The sequence below is a fragment of the Strix uralensis genome, chromosome 5 (assembly GCF_047716275.1).
Source record: "Strix uralensis isolate ZFMK-TIS-50842 chromosome 5, bStrUra1, whole genome shotgun sequence".
NCBI lineage: Eukaryota > Metazoa > Chordata > Aves > Strigiformes > Strigidae > Strix > Strix uralensis.
In genome coordinates, this window is record NC_133976.1 from 56,675,978 (window position 1) to 56,692,497 (window position 16,520).

Below are 16,520 nucleotides of genomic sequence, written 5' to 3' on the forward strand. Positions count from 1 at the left end.
TCCATCAGTGCAGAAACAGGGCTCTGCTGGGAGCCATGGGAGCTGTCTGGCATGCTCCATGCTTTCCTCCTCATTCTTCTTTTGTCCTCCCAAGCCCTACTTCTGCTTGATATAACTTTGTCATAGCTTAGAAGCATTGAGTATAGGCTTGTGATCCCCCCATACCTAGCAGGATATCTGCACGGAGGATCGGATCCATTAGGATTAGCTAGCTGCTGCTTGGTTTGCACCAGCAAGGTGGCCACTCCAGATGATTGCCATGTGCTTCTGGAGAGAAGCCTGCAATCACACCTTAATTTTACCTCACTGAAGTTAAGCCATGATGCCCACCTTGACCGTCAGCACGGTAATCTGCTTCACTATTCCCACTGTGAAAGAAAATGAGAGGGAGATCAGTCGTGGCTGGCACAAGGCAGGAGACCATTCATATCTCCAGGAGACTGGTTGGTGCCAGAGCCACAGGCTGGGCCAAGCATCCTTGAGGACATCATGCTGAAACACATAAGATCCCCCTCATCCCCACCCAACCATCCCAGCTCTCTGCCATAGGTTGCTCCAGGGGGACACCAGAGCCAGTGTGTGTCCATCAGGCTGCAACTTCTCCCCGGGTTTAAGCTGGTTTAAGCTCAGGCTTAATGCTAGCATGCCGCTCATGCAGCCAAAACCTCAGAACAACAATAGTTTTGTCTCACAGGGTCATTTTTTTCCCCTGGCTCACTTCCCTGCCACACAAACACTGGGAGGGCACAACAAGGAGCAGGGATCACCTCTTTCTGCAGCCACCACCACACCAGTGGGTTTGTGCAACTCATGACATGGCAGCCTTGCTTGCTTCAAGCAGAAACCCTCCCAGCTGAGTTTGAAGTACCCTTGGAGGCAGTAGGAAATGAGGACTGGGATTTGTGCTGCCAGAGCTGGGACACACTCGCAGATCCCCTGCCCCGTGGTGGCCTCTGATGCTGTGGCAGCTGCTTGCTGCCTGTGACAGGGCTCTCAGGTGCTGTCACATCCTTTGGTTTCCAATAAGAGCTGCGGTGTTGAGATGGCTCCAGGCACTGACATGCCACGTACAGCTCAAACCACATGGAAATGCTTCAGCTGCAGTTCAGCTTTCACTATGACTAAGGCTGCCATGTGCCACTCAGCATCTTCCAGGCATAAGTGCGTGCATATCATCCTGCCCAGTGCCTGAGGGGATTCCAGCCCCTTCCACCTGGCTTGGAGGAAGCCCCTGAGTGGCTGTGCACACACGAGACCCCCAGAGCCATTCACACTAGGATACCTGCTCACTACTGAGCGTCCAACTCCCACCATATCTCTGTGCAGTCACAAATTCACCTGCGCAATGAAGGCAAGTGCAGGGTCAGGTTTGATGTGAGAGGGCCACCCAGCCAGAGCAGAAATCATGAAACCCTTCTGAGACAAAAGACCTGGCTGGAGAAAGATGAGATGGTTGGGCAACCTTAGGCACATGCTTTCTGCTTGTAACATGCCCATAAATCACAGCGTGAATGACATAGTGAGCTCGGCTTAATCCCAAGCCTGATTAAGTGTTATTCCAGTTTTTCCTAACAAGTTTCCTTGCTGTTCTTTAGTGTCCTTTAGGCTTTTATCAGCACCTTCCGAGGTGATCAAGCACAAGTCTCTGCCTGTCTTTAAGGCAATACCAATCCCCCCAAATACTACTCTCCCAAGGTAGGTAGAGGCATGGCAGAAGATGGACTTCATCAAACTAGCCTCCCCCAAGGTCCACAGTAGAGGACAAAACTCCAGCAAGAGTCACAGAAATATTTCCCTGCTCAGCTGCTGGAGGTGAGGCAGTTGCTGCAGGATGCACAAGGCACTCTGGATGCATGGCAGAACATCAGTCGAATACTCTAGAGGGAAAGCAGAACAACCTGTCTTCTGGGTGCTACTGCAGCTTCAAATAAGGAAACTCACTTGAGAAGCTTTGCTGGGTTGATCAAAAATCTAAGAAAATGAGTATGGTGAGTTCAATTAAAGAGCAGAACGGAAGAGCTGACTTACTTTGGGTCTAGCTGGAGAGAGTCTTTGCCAAAGGAAGCTGAAGTTGCCAGCAACATACATGGAAATGTCATTAGTTTCCCTAATAATTTGCACTTGCTGCAAATGATATAATTTTTGTCTGTTAGTGAGAGAACAAGCGCAATCAAATACACACAAGTTTGTCTTCTGTGCGCTTCCCAGTCAGCACTACAAGAGGTCAGCCCAGAGCCAGCGACGCATGGCCAGGATACATCTAACAAAACTCATGCTGAATGGGGCTGGGATGAAGCCACCACTGCCAGAAGGTCTGGCAGCGGATGCTGAGACAAGTGAGACCTGGGGTCAGTGCTGCTCCCAAGACCATCTCCAAAGCCAGTCTCCATCACTCCTCTGGCTGCTCAGGGAGAACCAAGAGAAATCGGAGAGAAAAAATCCCAAGATTAAGTCACCAACCCGCTGGATGAAGCACACAGCAAATTGGCCAAGGATATCTGAGGGCAATGTGTGTTGTACAATATTTTTTGTAGCAGCCACTGCAGGAGCGACTGCACCATTCCCAGGGAGCGCTGGTGATTGCCAGGCCAAGTCTCACTGACACTAATTGCCTTCATTAGCAGCACCAGAGCATCTTCACATGGGGCTACATTACACTTCTACTTATGTTTTGAATGGTTTGTGCTACTAGAGCAATGTACAATGGCCCACAGAGTAAAATCAAGAGCTCTCCCCTTCCATATCATGCCCTGCTCTTGCCCCTTCTCCCTGCACTGATGGCCGGTGCACTGACACCCCTGTTTCAGCTCTCCTGCACTGCTCAGAAGCAGAGATCGACTCATTATTCCTGCTTTGCAAACTGGAAACTGGGCGGAGAGGTGAAACAGTCTGACATTGTCAAACAGTGATATGTAAAATACACCCCAGCCTCCAACACCAACCGTGTCTCATCCCTCTCCCCTCCTCTCCTTGCTGAGCTACAGATCTAGACAAGAGCTGCAGGCACATTGCCAGCCTGAGTCTCCACCTCCTTATGCCATCATCTACCATGAAAAACAGTTTTTAAATGCTACCCTTTGACATTAGGTCTGTTTTACACCCCTTGGCCCATGGGTAAATAGCCAACAAGGGTGCAGGACAATGACTCCTGTTCTCCCTCCTGGTTCCCCATGCAGAACTTGCTCTGCAGGCTTTGCATCCCCCCACGGAGCATCCCTGCCTGCATTTCAAAGGGGAAGGAAAGCAAAATGAATCTGCCTGGCGCAGCTTGCCATGCCAGCTGTCTTGCAATGGCTTTACATCCCAGGAGGAAATAAGCTGTGCCAAAACCTGGACAGGGACTATCAGCACTACCCATGCCCCCCTCTGAATCACCCAAGGGTCCTTCATTAGTAAGGGGCTAAGGGGGAGGTGTCCCCCCAGTGAAAAGGCACAGTGAAGGGGGGGCATGCAGAAAAGGGAGTGGGGTGAATCTCTCTGTTCCCACAGGAAGGTGGGGGTCAGCCCTGCGGAAGAAAGTCTGCCAAGGTGTGGCCAAGAAACCTCCTGGGGACAAGTAAAAATAATTGTGGGATTGGTGGTAGCTCATCAGGACATGTTGAGCCTCAACAGGTGCCAGTGTCACCAGAAGCCTGCAACAACACAGGGGACAGTGAGCACGTTCCTGACTGGACACTGAAGCCACCCAGGTCCTTCTGCAGGGCTGGAGAGTGGGCAATGGGGAGTAGCAGGGGGATGAAAGAGGATAAACACCTTTTAGGTGGGTGCTGCAGCTTTTAGTGTATTTCTACACCCTCAGCAGCCCAAAAGCAGCATTGTCCAAATTGCTCTCCATGCCCCCCAACCCAGGAGCTGGCTCTCATTATTTATCACATCAGCCTGTCTCACATCTTTAGGACACATCTGCCCTGGATTCATCCTCCCTTCCTCCTGCTGAATGCAACAACAACCAGAAATATCCTGTAATCTCTTCTGCTTCACCTGTAATTTGTCTCATGCTGGCAATGAGCGGAACCGTCTGCCTTTGTCAAGATCAAAAAAGCCATGGCAGCCATGTGATGTCAGCTTACATTAAACCACCCCTCCCTTCCCTCCGCCTCCCCTCTCCAGCTCACGGCAGAGGGGCAGAAGCATCTTCATCCTCCTGTGGCCTTCTTCCTCCCCCTGGCACGTGTCCTGCCATTCGGAGGTGCCCTGGTTGAAGGGGCAGGAGACCCAGCCCCAGCAGACAGCTGAGGGGGTCCTGGACCCCCCTCCACACCAAGCTGGAACCAAACCTGAGGACGAGGCAAAGAGCAAGAGATGCAACAAGTGGACCATAGGCCACCGAGGGACATTGGACCTCTGAGCGCTTTACATCACTGCACGCCATCCTCCCACTCTGACCTTGGAGTGTGAAAAGCTCAGCCTACATCCATAACTGCAGTGCTTCTGCATGGGTTCTTTCCTGCCTGTATCACAGGCAGGGGAGTGCTGGGCTGGGCCGAGGCTGGCCAGCCAGAGGGACGAGGGGGAAGGTGCCCAGAAAGGGGTAGAACGGAGGTCAGGGCTGTGGGAGCTGCTGCAAAATCTTGCACAGAACAATTCAGTGTGCAAAGGCAGGTGCTGCTGCTGTACACTGTTTGGGAAATTTCCTTCCCTATTGCATCCAGCAGTCTTTATAGTATGGAAGTGTATTAACTTTTGTGTGAGGTGACATAGGCAGGACACAGGAACAACCACAAAACTACAGATGAAATGCAAAGAGTAAATTTATTCTCGTTAACCTCGTGACCCAGGGGATCTCTGCAGCAGCACCCGGGCAGAGGCACGCAAGCAGGGACACAGGCACTGTGGAGCTTGGTCCTTGCTAGCCAGAAAGAGAAGAAAGAAAAGATCTTGAACCTGCTGCTTTCACCTGTATATATCAGGGATTTTCACAGGTGTAGTTTTCCACTGTGCTTTGATCTTTCCCACAGCAGAGCAGGAATCTCAGGGATATTTGGTAAGGTGCCTCTGAGTCTATCACAGGCCTATGTTATCTAAATACAGAGGTTCTACCTGTCAAACACACAAAGCTAAACAACAATTAGTACGATATATGTGGTTTTCAACACCCCAGCTGCAAGTCACTTGAGCATGTTTACAATCTTCCTTGCCAATCCTCCGTTGTATTCCTACAACTTTGTTGACATATATTCGTTCACATTATACACCCCGGTGTAAGGAGGTAGTGGAATTTCACTGGGACCTTTGGTATCGTTCAGGCTGAAGCAAACTAACGGCCACCGGCTCATCACAAGGACCAGGAGCACAGCCCGGCCCTGGAAACAAGGACTTTGCTTCTTGGGAACTTTGGGCTTCCCACGCCAGGATAGCCCTGGACGGCCAAGGCGAGGCCAGCGTCCTACCCCTTGCACACGTCTTTGACACCCCTGAGCACCGTGTGGTGCCCCCGATAAGCGCCTCCGGCATGTCGCGGCCGGGCCCACAGAATCACAGAATCACAGAATCATCTAGGTTGGAAAGGACCCTGAAGATCATCTAGTCCAACCGTCAACCTAGCACTGACAGATCCCAACTACACCATATCCCTCAGTGCTATGTCAACCCTACCCTTAAACACGTCCAGGGATGGGGACTCCACCACCTCCCTGGGCAATCCATTCCAATGCCTAATAACCCGTTCTGTAAAGAAATACTTCCTGACATCTAGTCTAAACCTACCCTGGTGCAACTTGAGGCCATTCCCTCTTGTCCTATCGCTTGTTACTTGGTTAAAGAGGCTCATCCCCAGCTCTCTGCAACCTTCTTTCAGGTAGCTGTAGAGGGCGATGAGGTCTTGTGATGGTTTAGCCCCTGCCGGGGTCTGAGACCACGCGGCCGCTGCCCCTCCCCCACAAAGGGAGTGAAATACAAAGCCCCAAGACTGAAATAAGGAAAGGTTTAATACAACAATGCAATAGCAACCCAACCAACAACAACAATAACAATAACAGTAATAGTGATGGCAATTAACAGAGCAAAATAGCTACCAAATACAGCAGTGAGAAGCACGATGTACAAAACCACGAGTGCACCGCGCTCCGCGCCAGGAAAATGTGACCTGCCAGGATGTGACGTCCGCATGGTATCTGAATAACCCAGCTAGAGCTCCCCCCCACTGCTGGGGAAACTTAACCCTATCCTGGTTAAACCAGGACAGGTCTCCCCTCAGCCTCCTCTTCTCCAGACTAAACAACCCCAGTTCCCTCAGCCGCTCCTCGTACGACATGTGCTCCAGACCCTGCACCAGCTTCGTTGCCCTTCTCTGGACACGCTCGAGTCATTCAATGTCCTTTTTGTAGTGAGGGGCCCAAAACTGAACACAGTAATCGAGGTGCGGCCTCACCAGTGCCGAGTACAGGGGTAAGATCACTTCCCTGTCCCTGCTGGCCATGCTATTTCTGATACAAGCCAGGATGCCATTGGCCTTCTTGGCCACCTGGGCACACTGCTGGCTCATGTTCAGCCGGCTGTCAATCAAGACCCCCAGGTCCCTCTCTGACTGGCAGCTCTCCAGCCACTCCTCCCCAAGCCTGTAGCGCTGCTGGGGGTTGTTGTGGCCCAAGTGCAGCACCCGGCATTTGGCCTTATTGAAGCTCATACAGTTGCCCTTAGCCCATCGCTCCAGCCTGTCCAGGTCTCTCTGCAGAGCCTCCCTACCCTCGAGCAGATCAACACTCCCACCCAGCTTGGTGTCATCTGCAAACTTACTGAGGGTGCATTCGATCCCTTCGTCTAGATCATCAATAAAGATGTTAAACAAGAGTGGCCCCAAAACCGAGCCCTGGGGGACACCACTCGTGACCGGCCTCCAACTGGATTTAACTCCGTTCACCACAACTCTTTGGGCCCGGCCATCCAGCCAGTTTTTTACCCAGCAAAGCGTGCGATCATTTAAGCCTCGAACAGCCAGTTTTGCCAGGAGAATGCTGTGGGAAATGGTGTCAAAGGCCTTGCTAAAGTCAAGGTAAACTACATCCACAGCCTTTCCCTCATCCAATAAGCAGGTCACTCTGTCGTAGAAGGAGATCAGGTTTGTCAAGCATGACCTGTCTTTCATAAACCCATGCTGACTGGGCCTGATCCCCTGGTTGTCCTGCATGTGTTGTAAGATGGTACTCTGGATGAGCTGCTCCATCAGCTTCCCGGGTACTGAAGTCAAGTGACAGGCCTATAATTTCCCGGATCATCCTTCTGACCCTTCTTATAGATGGGCGTCACATTGGCCAATTTCCAATCTGTCGGGACCTCCCCAGTCAGCCAGGACTGCTGATAAAAGATGGAAAGCAGCTTGGCGAGCACCCCAGCCAGCTCCTTCAGCACCCTCGGGTGTATCCCATCCGGTCCCATAGACTTGTGTGTGTCTATGTGATGCAGTAGGTCACTGACTGTCTCCTGGATTGCAGGGGGGGTCGTTCTCCCAGTCTCTGTCCTCTGGCTGAGGGGGCTGGATTCCCTCAATACAACTAGTCTTGTTATTAAAGACTGAGGCAAAGAAGGCATTAAGTACTTCAGCCTTCTCCTCATCACTTGCTACCAAGTTTCCTTCAGCATCTAGCAGGGGATGGATACTCTCCCTGGTCTTTCTTTTGCTGTTGACATACTTATAGAAACATTTCTTGTTATCTTTGATTGCTGAAGCCAGATTAATTTCCAGCTGGGCTTTGGACCTCCTGATTTCTGCCCTGCATAGCCTCACAGCATCTTTGTAATCACTGTGAGTCGCTAGCCCCTTCTTCCAAAGGCTGTAAACTCTCCTTTCTCCTTGAGTTGCAGTCAAAGCTCCCTGTTTAGCCAGGGTTGTCTTCTCTGCCGCCTGCTCCTCTTAGAGCACCTGGGGACAGCCTGCTCCTGAGCCATTAACAGTTCCTTCTTAAAGAGCGCCCGGCCTTCCTGGACCCCTATACCCTTCAGGACCATCTCCCAAGGGATCCTGTCAAGCTGGTGCCTAAACAAGACAAAGTCAGCCCTTTGGAAGTCCAGGATGTCAGTCCTGCTTAGCCCTTTCCTGGTCTCTCTAAGAATAGAGAACTCTATTATTTCATGATCGCTGTGCCCTAGTTGTCCTCCAACCGCCACATCGTCCACCAGTCCTTCTCTGTTCACAAGGAGGAGATCTAGCAGGGCACCTTCTCTGGTCGGTTCTCTCACCAGCTGTGTTAGGAAGTTGTCCCCCACACATTCCAGGAATCTTCGGGACTGGTCATGCTCTGCTGTGTTGTATTTCCAGCAGAAGTCTGGGAAGTTGAAGTCCCCCACAAGAACAAGGGCAAGCGATCGTGAGATTTCACCCAAGTGCCTATACCACGCTCTGGTGCTGCGGGAATACAGCTGCTTTGCAGAGATTCACTGCGATCAGCAGGAGCAGCGCGGTTGTTAGTGCTTTAGCCGAGCCTGAGCGCGGTACCTGAGCGCCTGGAGGGCACCCGAGCCCCGTGGCCACCCCCCCGCGGTGCCGCACTGTGCCCAGGACACCCCCACGCATGACCCACACCCGGGGCGCCGCCTGCCCGCCCCCAACGGGCCCAGTGCGCGCGCGCAGGAAGCCCCGCCCCGCCCGCCCCTCAGGCCCCGCCCTCCCACCCATCAGGCCCCGCCCTCCCACCCATCAGGCCCCGCCCCTACCCCAGGCCCCGCCCCCGCGGCGTACGCCGGCGCGGCGCAGGGCGTGGCGGTGGTTTGAATTCGGGCGGGCGGGCGGCGCTGTTTCCCGTGGGGATGTCGGTGCTGCGCCCCTTCGACAAGCTCCCGGCGCTCAACTCCGCCATCCTCCTGGTAGGCCCGGCGGCGCTCGCCGCTCCGCGCCCCGTCCCCGCTCCCCCTTCCCCCTGCGGTCGGCGCCCGCCTGCCCCGCACCCTCCTCCGCCGCCGTGGGTCGCGCTTCTCCAGGGGCGGCGGGCCGCGCCTCAGCGGCAGCGGCCGTGCTGGCCCCGCCCCCCGCGGGGATGGGCCGCCTGGCTGCCAGGGGCGAATGCGGCCGCGGGGGCCCAGGGCGGTTCGCGGGGCGCCCCCGGGGGGGGGGGGGGGGCGAGCCGCGGGGCTGCCCCTGGCCGGGCGCCGCCTCCGGGGCGGCTCTGAGCCTGCCTTTCCCTCCTGTCCGCGCAGCTGGTGGGGTCGGACGAAGGCCTCCAGCAGAAGCTGGCGGAGGCGATCCTCCGAGAGAAGAAGAGCTTCAAGATCAATATGTGAGTGGTGGGAGCGGGACGCGCCTCCTCCGGCCCCGGCCGCGGGACCGTACAAGGGCCCTCTGTCACCTTCTCCAGGAGGTGGAGCCAAAGCAGCGGCTGTGATGCGAATTCACGGAAAGCTTCCGCTTCAGAAATACACGCACCGAAACTGCTTATAAATGCAGCTTCTACCCAAGTGGCGGTAACTGGAACTGCAGGGCGCTCGTTTCAGAGACAGAAGTTGCTCTGGTGAACGCTGCAGTGCACTACTGCCAGATGTGGATGGCATCTGCAGAAGGCAAACCGCTCTGTCTTCAGAGCAAGCAGTTCGGGCATGATTAGAAATGAGGATGGAAATAATCTTCACATTAATCGTTCCCCCTCTACTCTGCTTTCATGAGACCCCACCAGCAGTACTGTGTCCAGCTCTGGGGCCCCCAACATAAGGACATGGACCTGTGAGTGGGTCCGGAGGCCATGAAGATGATCAGGGGGCTGGAGCACCTCTCCTGTGAGGACAGGCTGAGAGAGTTGGGGTTGTTCAGCCTGGAGAAGAGAAGGCTCTGGGGAGACCTTATAGTGGTCTTCCACTACTTAAAGGGGGCTACAGGAAAGATGGGGAGGGACTCTATCAGGGAATATTGTGATAGGTCAAGGGTAATGGTTTTAAACTGACAGAGGGTAGATTTAAGGAAGAAATTCTTCACTGTGAGGGTGGCGAGATGCTGGAACAGGTTGCCCAGAGAAGCTGTGGATGCCCTCGGCCTGGAAGTGTCCAAGGCCAGGTTGGACAGGGATTTGAGCAACCTGGTCTAGTGGAAGGTGTCCCTGCCCATGGCAGGGGGTTGGAACTAGCTGATCTTTAAGGTCCCTTCCAAGTCAAACCATTTTAGCAATCTATGATTCTATGTGCACTATGCACATGCCTTTGCCCTTTGTAGTTGCACAGATGTTTGATTACTAAATTGCAAGAGTATGAGAGGAGCACAGGTGTTTGTGTTTGTTTTTTTTTTTCCCTCCTGGAAGACAGGCATATACAGGACTTAAACATCCTGGGATAAAATGAGACAAGTACAATGCTTGCAAATACTTGAAACCAAACAAGTTTTCCTGAAAGATGTCCATTACTTTTGGTGCTCTTCATAGTCATTTCCTGGTTTGTATGCATGCATGTGCTTTTCCTCCTCAAGCTATTAAGATGCATTTGGAATTTTAACTTTAGCTGCATGACAAGTCCCGTCTTAAAAGCTTGATTAACTTTTTACAATATAATGTCCTTGACAGCTCTTTTGCCAAGACTGAATGAGTTTAGTCAGCTCTTCAGAAGGTGTTTGTGTTATTTTGCTGCTGTAATCCAAGGCTATACAGTAAAGGCAAACCTGAGCTAATTCTACTAGCCAGTTAGAGCATCTACACTGCTCTAATCATGGCGTCTTGCATGTTTGTGCTAACTAATAGTAAATTAATTACCCAATTTTCTATGCAAATCCTGCAGCCTCTGCTGAGCTGTGGAGTACTATGAATAGACGGCTACTGGTACTACAGCTGGGTAACTACCCGAAGGCATGGAAACTTATGCTCATACTACAGAGCAAAATAAGTCTCTGCGCTAGTATCACTAGGGAAGCAGAAGTCCATGAAGAAGCAGAAGTCCGTCACAGGCTTTTTCCCCACTGTGTGGCTTTGGGATTATACACGTTACAGAGCAATGTCTGCAAATTGTCTGGCAAGTCTACCTGCCAGATACAACTGGTGGAAGAATTGCAGGGCTTGGGTTTTTGTGTCTCTTACCAACTAAGAAAAAAAGGCTTCTGCAGCACATATCTGGAAGCTGCTGACATCATCTAGTGATGTTGGCTTAAATATAGTAGAATTCCAAATCATGGAAGCTTTTTTGGGTTGGGTTTCCCCCCCCCCCCCCCCCCCCCCCCCCCCCCCCCCCCCCGAGAAAATAAGATCTGATACTCTCCTTTCACCACAGCTTTTCCCTAAATTTCACCTTAAATTTATAAGCTTGTTTGTGTTGCCATGTGTCTTTCAAGCACACTTTGCTCATATCTTGCATTGGTTTCGGGATATTTTTGTTAAATCATACTGTCCTTATTTATAGGAAAGAAAACACCTTTATTTGGAGACTAGCAGGCAAAACTACAAACTGCATATGATTAATAGAAGGGAAATGTGTACTGTGGTCTGTGGCTGCTGGGGAAAACTTAAGTCCTTAAGATTTAATTGCTAGAAATAATGTTCCACAAGGAGACAAAAATCAGTGTTTCTCTCTTGACTTCCAGAGAGGAAGTGGGTTGTGAGAGAGACTGAAATTCTGGGATTTTTTGTTTGTCCAATCTATCTTTCAGGTGATATTCCAGAAGTATGGTGCTGATAATATTCTTCCCTGTGGAAGGCCCAGATAATGCAGTGCTGAAGCTTTAATTTTTTTTGTAGTGAGAAAAGACACAAAACATCCCACCCTGTAGTTCTTCCAACAGCTGTATCAGCAGCGGTGGTATTGTGTAGAAGGACACCTAAACTTAACCTAATAACTCCAGATACAGTGAAAGGGATAAAAATGAGGGTACTGGCATAATAGAAGCTCCTTCTGAGTTATAACTTCATCTATATAGCTATACTAGCAATAAATTTCTGGTTTAAGGTTTTGCGAGTACAACACACCTTTCTGTAACATGGACACCTGAGAAGGTAGCCTCTGCTGTGTGAGCGTATGAGCAGTATCTCTGGAATGTGGCAGGAAAGCACTGGTGCATTTTAACGGAAACTTGGCAGCAAAATATGCCAGTAAATCATTGGGGTTCACTTTGTTGAAAAGGACTCTTCTTAAAAATTAAATAAAATGGCTGCCATGCAGATCTGTGTGGAGAAAAATGTTTCTGTGAGTCTTGTTATGCTTAATAAGCTTCCCATTATAAACAACCTTGTCTAGCAAGTATCATTGTGGCTGTCAGCAACTATGAGTATGCCTAAGATATGAGAATGCCACTTAAAGAATCATGGTGTCTCTTCAGTGCCTAGGTATTTAGTAGTTAGTGGGCTTCCTGGTAACTTGCTGCATGGTCAACTGTAATGGTTATGTGCTTTGGGTTAAGTGGATACCCTTGCCAAGCTATTTGGTTAAACTGGGGAACGTATTATCTTTCAGTCGCATTGCTACATCCCTCCCCTTACCTTCAGAGGGTGATCACCTTCGGCCCAGGATAGACCTGATTGCGTTTATGATTGACATCAAGAGCAAATACAGGTAAAAAAAGGGCAAAAACTGGTATTCTTTCTTGGTTTGATGGCTAAATCTACATTTTACTATGTCAGAATTGCTGAATAGTGGGTTTTAAACCCAAGGCTTGCTGTGGTGGAACAGCTCAGTAATATAGACAGTGGTTTTCTGGCCTCCAGCAATGGATTGGGACTGAACCGCTCTGTCCAATAACATGCCTGTTGTGCACTAAGTTGCCATAGCAGAGAAGGCAGGATTTATTCCTGGATCCAGATGTAGGATAATATGAACTGAGCTTTGGAAAGACACTATAAAATTCGGTGGAAATTATGGTGGTGCTGTTAAGTTCTGTAATATGTAGATGGTGATGCACGCTGGGCAGTGCTACCTAATAAACAGCCAGTTGCTGTGTCTGTGTCCCCAGTTCACTGGTACTGCTGGACACGTGGGATCAGCACTACAGATACGTCTAGGCAAAAGGGAAAAGTCTGCAGAGATTGATTCCTTTTCTCTCATCTCGTGCTTATCTTTGTAGAAATTATATTTGTGTCCCCAGGCTGTAAGTAAAGACTTGCTAAGGCACAAAAGTCAGCATTTTATTACTTACTTAACTTGTGACTGATGATCCTGGGCTCTCATTTTACCAAAAATTACAGGCTCAGCTGCATACTTACGGCACAGATGGTACTGCAGGAATGTGTGGGCTAGCTCTTCTGAAAGAGCCAAAGTAGTGCTCAAGTCTTGTGGGATGTTAATGAATTCGGATGATTAGTGTCTGCAAATCGCGGAGGACACCATTCAAACTAAGTCTAACTGTTGGGTCGGATAGAGTAGAAAGGGTATGTTATGGATTATTAAATGGCTGTGGGTATTACAGAGGTCTCTGACGCCATGCTTGTAGCGAGCATAACTGCCAGCTCACAGATCAGCAGATGTTAACATCATTGGTTTTCTAATTGTGCTTCTGAAAGTTATTCCCTTTGTCCTTATGCTGCACTGATTTTACCTCCCTGTCCAACTAGATTGTCTGTGCTTTTCTGACAGCTTGAGGAATGTCGAAGCTTCCCTAGCTTATGTGGATGCCAGTTTCTTCCTGGGAAAAGTATGCTTTCTTGTCACTGGGGGTATGTATGACATCTGGCTGCCTCCTCCTCCTCTCCGAGCAGCACAATTCACTATTGCTTTTCTTAAAGCAGGGCAGTGACTTAACTTGAAACTAGCAGCTTTGTCAAAAGCTTTGTTAAAACTACATCTGAACTAATTGCCTTTTTTTACTGTTTTCTTAGATAAAACACGGTGTTCTTATGTTTATTTGTTCTCTCCTTTTGGTTTTTGCCAGTCAGACTGCTCTTCTCTGTCCCTAATCCCTGAATATGATTTGTATTATTGATTTTTATTTTTTTCCTGTGGCACTGCAGAAGTCTGTTTTGTATGCTCTTGCAGATCTGTCTCAATGATAATTTTAATGAGCATTGAGAAGCATATGATACTGTGGTAATAAAGTGAATCTAAATGGATGAGCTACTGAACTATTAAGTATAGTTTCAATAAAAGACTGGTATCCCTGCTGTGTACTGTCTGGCCATGTTGTGCCTCTAATCATCTTCTCTCCCTACCCGTACCTCAGGCAGAGAGGGTGCTTTCCTGCATACCCTCCCTCCTTCAGCTCTGAGGAACTGGAGGGGCCGGACAGTACTGCTTAGTGTTGGAACAGAGGTGTCATTTCCCTGGAATTTGGGGGTCAGAGGGCCTAATTCTGGGGTGAGAAGGAGTCTTGGCATTGTCTTGTGTGATGGCTCTCCTGACTGAGTTAATTCCTCAGAGACATGACCATTCTGTGATACCACATGAGCCAGGAGGGCTTCTGATTAGTGAGTGGAAGATTCTGCCTGCACTGATAGTGTACTGAGCCCTTATCCAAAATGGTAATGTTACAGTACTCAGTAATGTGGCAATACTATTCCTGCTGTCAGTGTAATGGAAGACTTCCGTGCTAATTCCATTGCAAATCTTGTACCATTCTGTTTGTACTGCTCGCTCTTGCCTTACCTTCTATGGTGCTCTCAAAATTAGCTCTGGATCATTTTGTTGATGTGGAATTTCCTGGTACTTTTCTTCACTGAATGTTGATTATGGGAATGTTAAATATGGGAAAACTTTTTCTGTAGTTGGCCGGCTGAATTGCTGCAGTGTAGAGATGAGTGCCATTTGGAAACTGCGAGAAGTCTACTCCAGTCCTGTGCTATTCTGTGAGCTGGAGGTAAGGTGTTTATTTGGGGTCTGAAGGGATTTGTGAATTCCACTGCTCTCTGATCCTTAGGAACATCATTACATTAGCCATAAATATGTGTATATACACTACTGTCGTGCATAAGTGTCAGGGACCAGACTCCTACAAGAACAGTAGAAGTACAGGAGTCTGACTGTCCTTGAAATGAGTCCCCCTAGATTATCTGCTCCTTCCTGTGCTGCTTCAAAGCCTCAGGAAGCCAAGTCTAAATTAACAAAGACTTCTCTGATATGCAAAGCCTTGGTACACTTGTTCCTTGAGGCATTTTCTTTTCCTGGGAGCCCCTGAGCTGTTATTTGCCATGTGACTCTTGCCCACGTAATGCTTCCTGCTAGCCAGGCTTTGTTACTTCACAAACTGTTTTGCCATCTGATATGTCACTCTTTCCAATTACCTGCTTGGTTTAAAAAGCTGGAGGGAGAGTTTGGGATTTGATGGTAGCACACATCACTTTTCTGTATACTCCTCATTCCACCCTCAGAGACTGCTTCCCTACCAGCAGGTAATATCTGTGCCTTTGGCAACCTCTTCAGGGTTTTCAGCTGACAACACTGTACCTTCCCTAACATTAGGGGAGTAAATGGGCCTCTGACATTTTCTGTAGCTAGCCGTTCTAAACCGTACTTAATGCTTGCTCCAGTTCTTTCTTTTATCACAGCTTAGCACTGCTTTTTCTCCTTTCCTATTGATTAAATAATTTCTCCATTTTGTTTGCAGTTGGAGGGAATACGAGTTGCCACTGCTCAGCGACTTCTCCGGATGTTAGAGATATGTGCTGGTCTCATACCAGGAGTTTCTGCCTTGTACTTTGGCTCACTGATGAGCAGGTCTGCTAATTTCTAGCTTCACATTGTGAGAATTCAGCCACATACATCAGGTTTTTTTCACTTCAGGTATTCAAGATGCCACAGTTGGAATCACACTGGGAAGCTTTTTTGCCTGACTTGTCATGACCACTCATCCAGAGCTGTTCATAGTTGCTAATCTCTCAAGAAAAGCTTGATTCCTGTTCAGTGGGTAATGTTTAGGTGCTGGGGGGAGGGCAGTTTGAATTGGGGATTCCTACCCATTATTACATGACTCCCATTTCATGATCAAGTTTGAGTTTCACCCACTTGGCTAGCAGTCAGGAGCTATGTGTTCTACTGAGAGAATATCAGAAGAACAGACCAGTACCCCAAATGCTGCATGTCACGGTTGAGCATTTTAGTTTCAGTGTCCCCAGAGTACTAGAGAAGAGGCAGCAGGCTCTTGCTTCCTTTCAGTTGAAATACAGCACCTTGGACTAATGTGAAACCTTGCTGCCAGGTTTTGTCTCCCCACCAAGAGAATAATGGGGAAGAAGGCTATCCTGCAGCTTCTAGACAGACTGCAGTTGGCAGTTTATGATCCAGCTGTGTGAGCATCTTCCCAGTGAAGGACTCTGTATTTCTGTGCCTGATACCTAACTGGGGAGGAAGGGACTAAAGAAGATAATCTAGCACTTTAGCTTTCTTTTAGATCTTTAAAGAAAAAGGCTCCATCTGTCAAGCCCAGGATAATCCTAGCAACCCAGCCTTTGGAGCTGACCAGAGATGAAATACAGCAGACTGGACTAAATCAACATACAGAAAACTCATGTTATCTCTTGCAAGTTGGGCATATGCTGTGTATAATCTCTTAGCTAACAGGTTCCTATCAGCAGTAGTTCATGCCTTACTCTTACTGAAAGTCAGTAGTGTGTTTTGGAATTTTAAGTTAATAAAATATATAATATTTAATAATTAGTTGTATGCTCTTTGTTTAGGTATGCGGCACGGGCTCTGAAACC

General features: G+C 49.3%; 1 protein-coding gene across 2 annotated transcripts; it reads left to right on the forward strand.

Moving 5' to 3' along the window:
• The first annotated feature begins 8,716 nt into the window (after positions 1 to 8,716).
• Positions 8,717 to 16,473, forward strand: CENPM (centromere protein M). Of its 2 annotated transcripts, XM_074871020.1 has the most exons (6): positions 8,717 to 8,799; positions 9,130 to 9,209; positions 12,349 to 12,447; positions 13,465 to 13,544; positions 14,589 to 14,680; positions 15,428 to 16,473. In XM_074871020.1, exons 1-6 carry the CDS (start codon positions 8,743 to 8,745, stop codon positions 15,551 to 15,553), a joined length of 534 nt encoding a protein of 177 aa, XP_074727121.1. In that variant the 5' UTR covers positions 8,717 to 8,742; the 3' UTR covers positions 15,554 to 16,473. The 2 variants fall into 2 exon arrangements, with proteins under 2 accessions (XP_074727121.1, XP_074727122.1); XM_074871021.1 differs by lacking the exons at positions 8,717 to 8,799; positions 9,130 to 9,209 and adding an exon at positions 9,228 to 9,649.
• Positions 16,474 to 16,520: the final 47 nt, after the last annotated feature.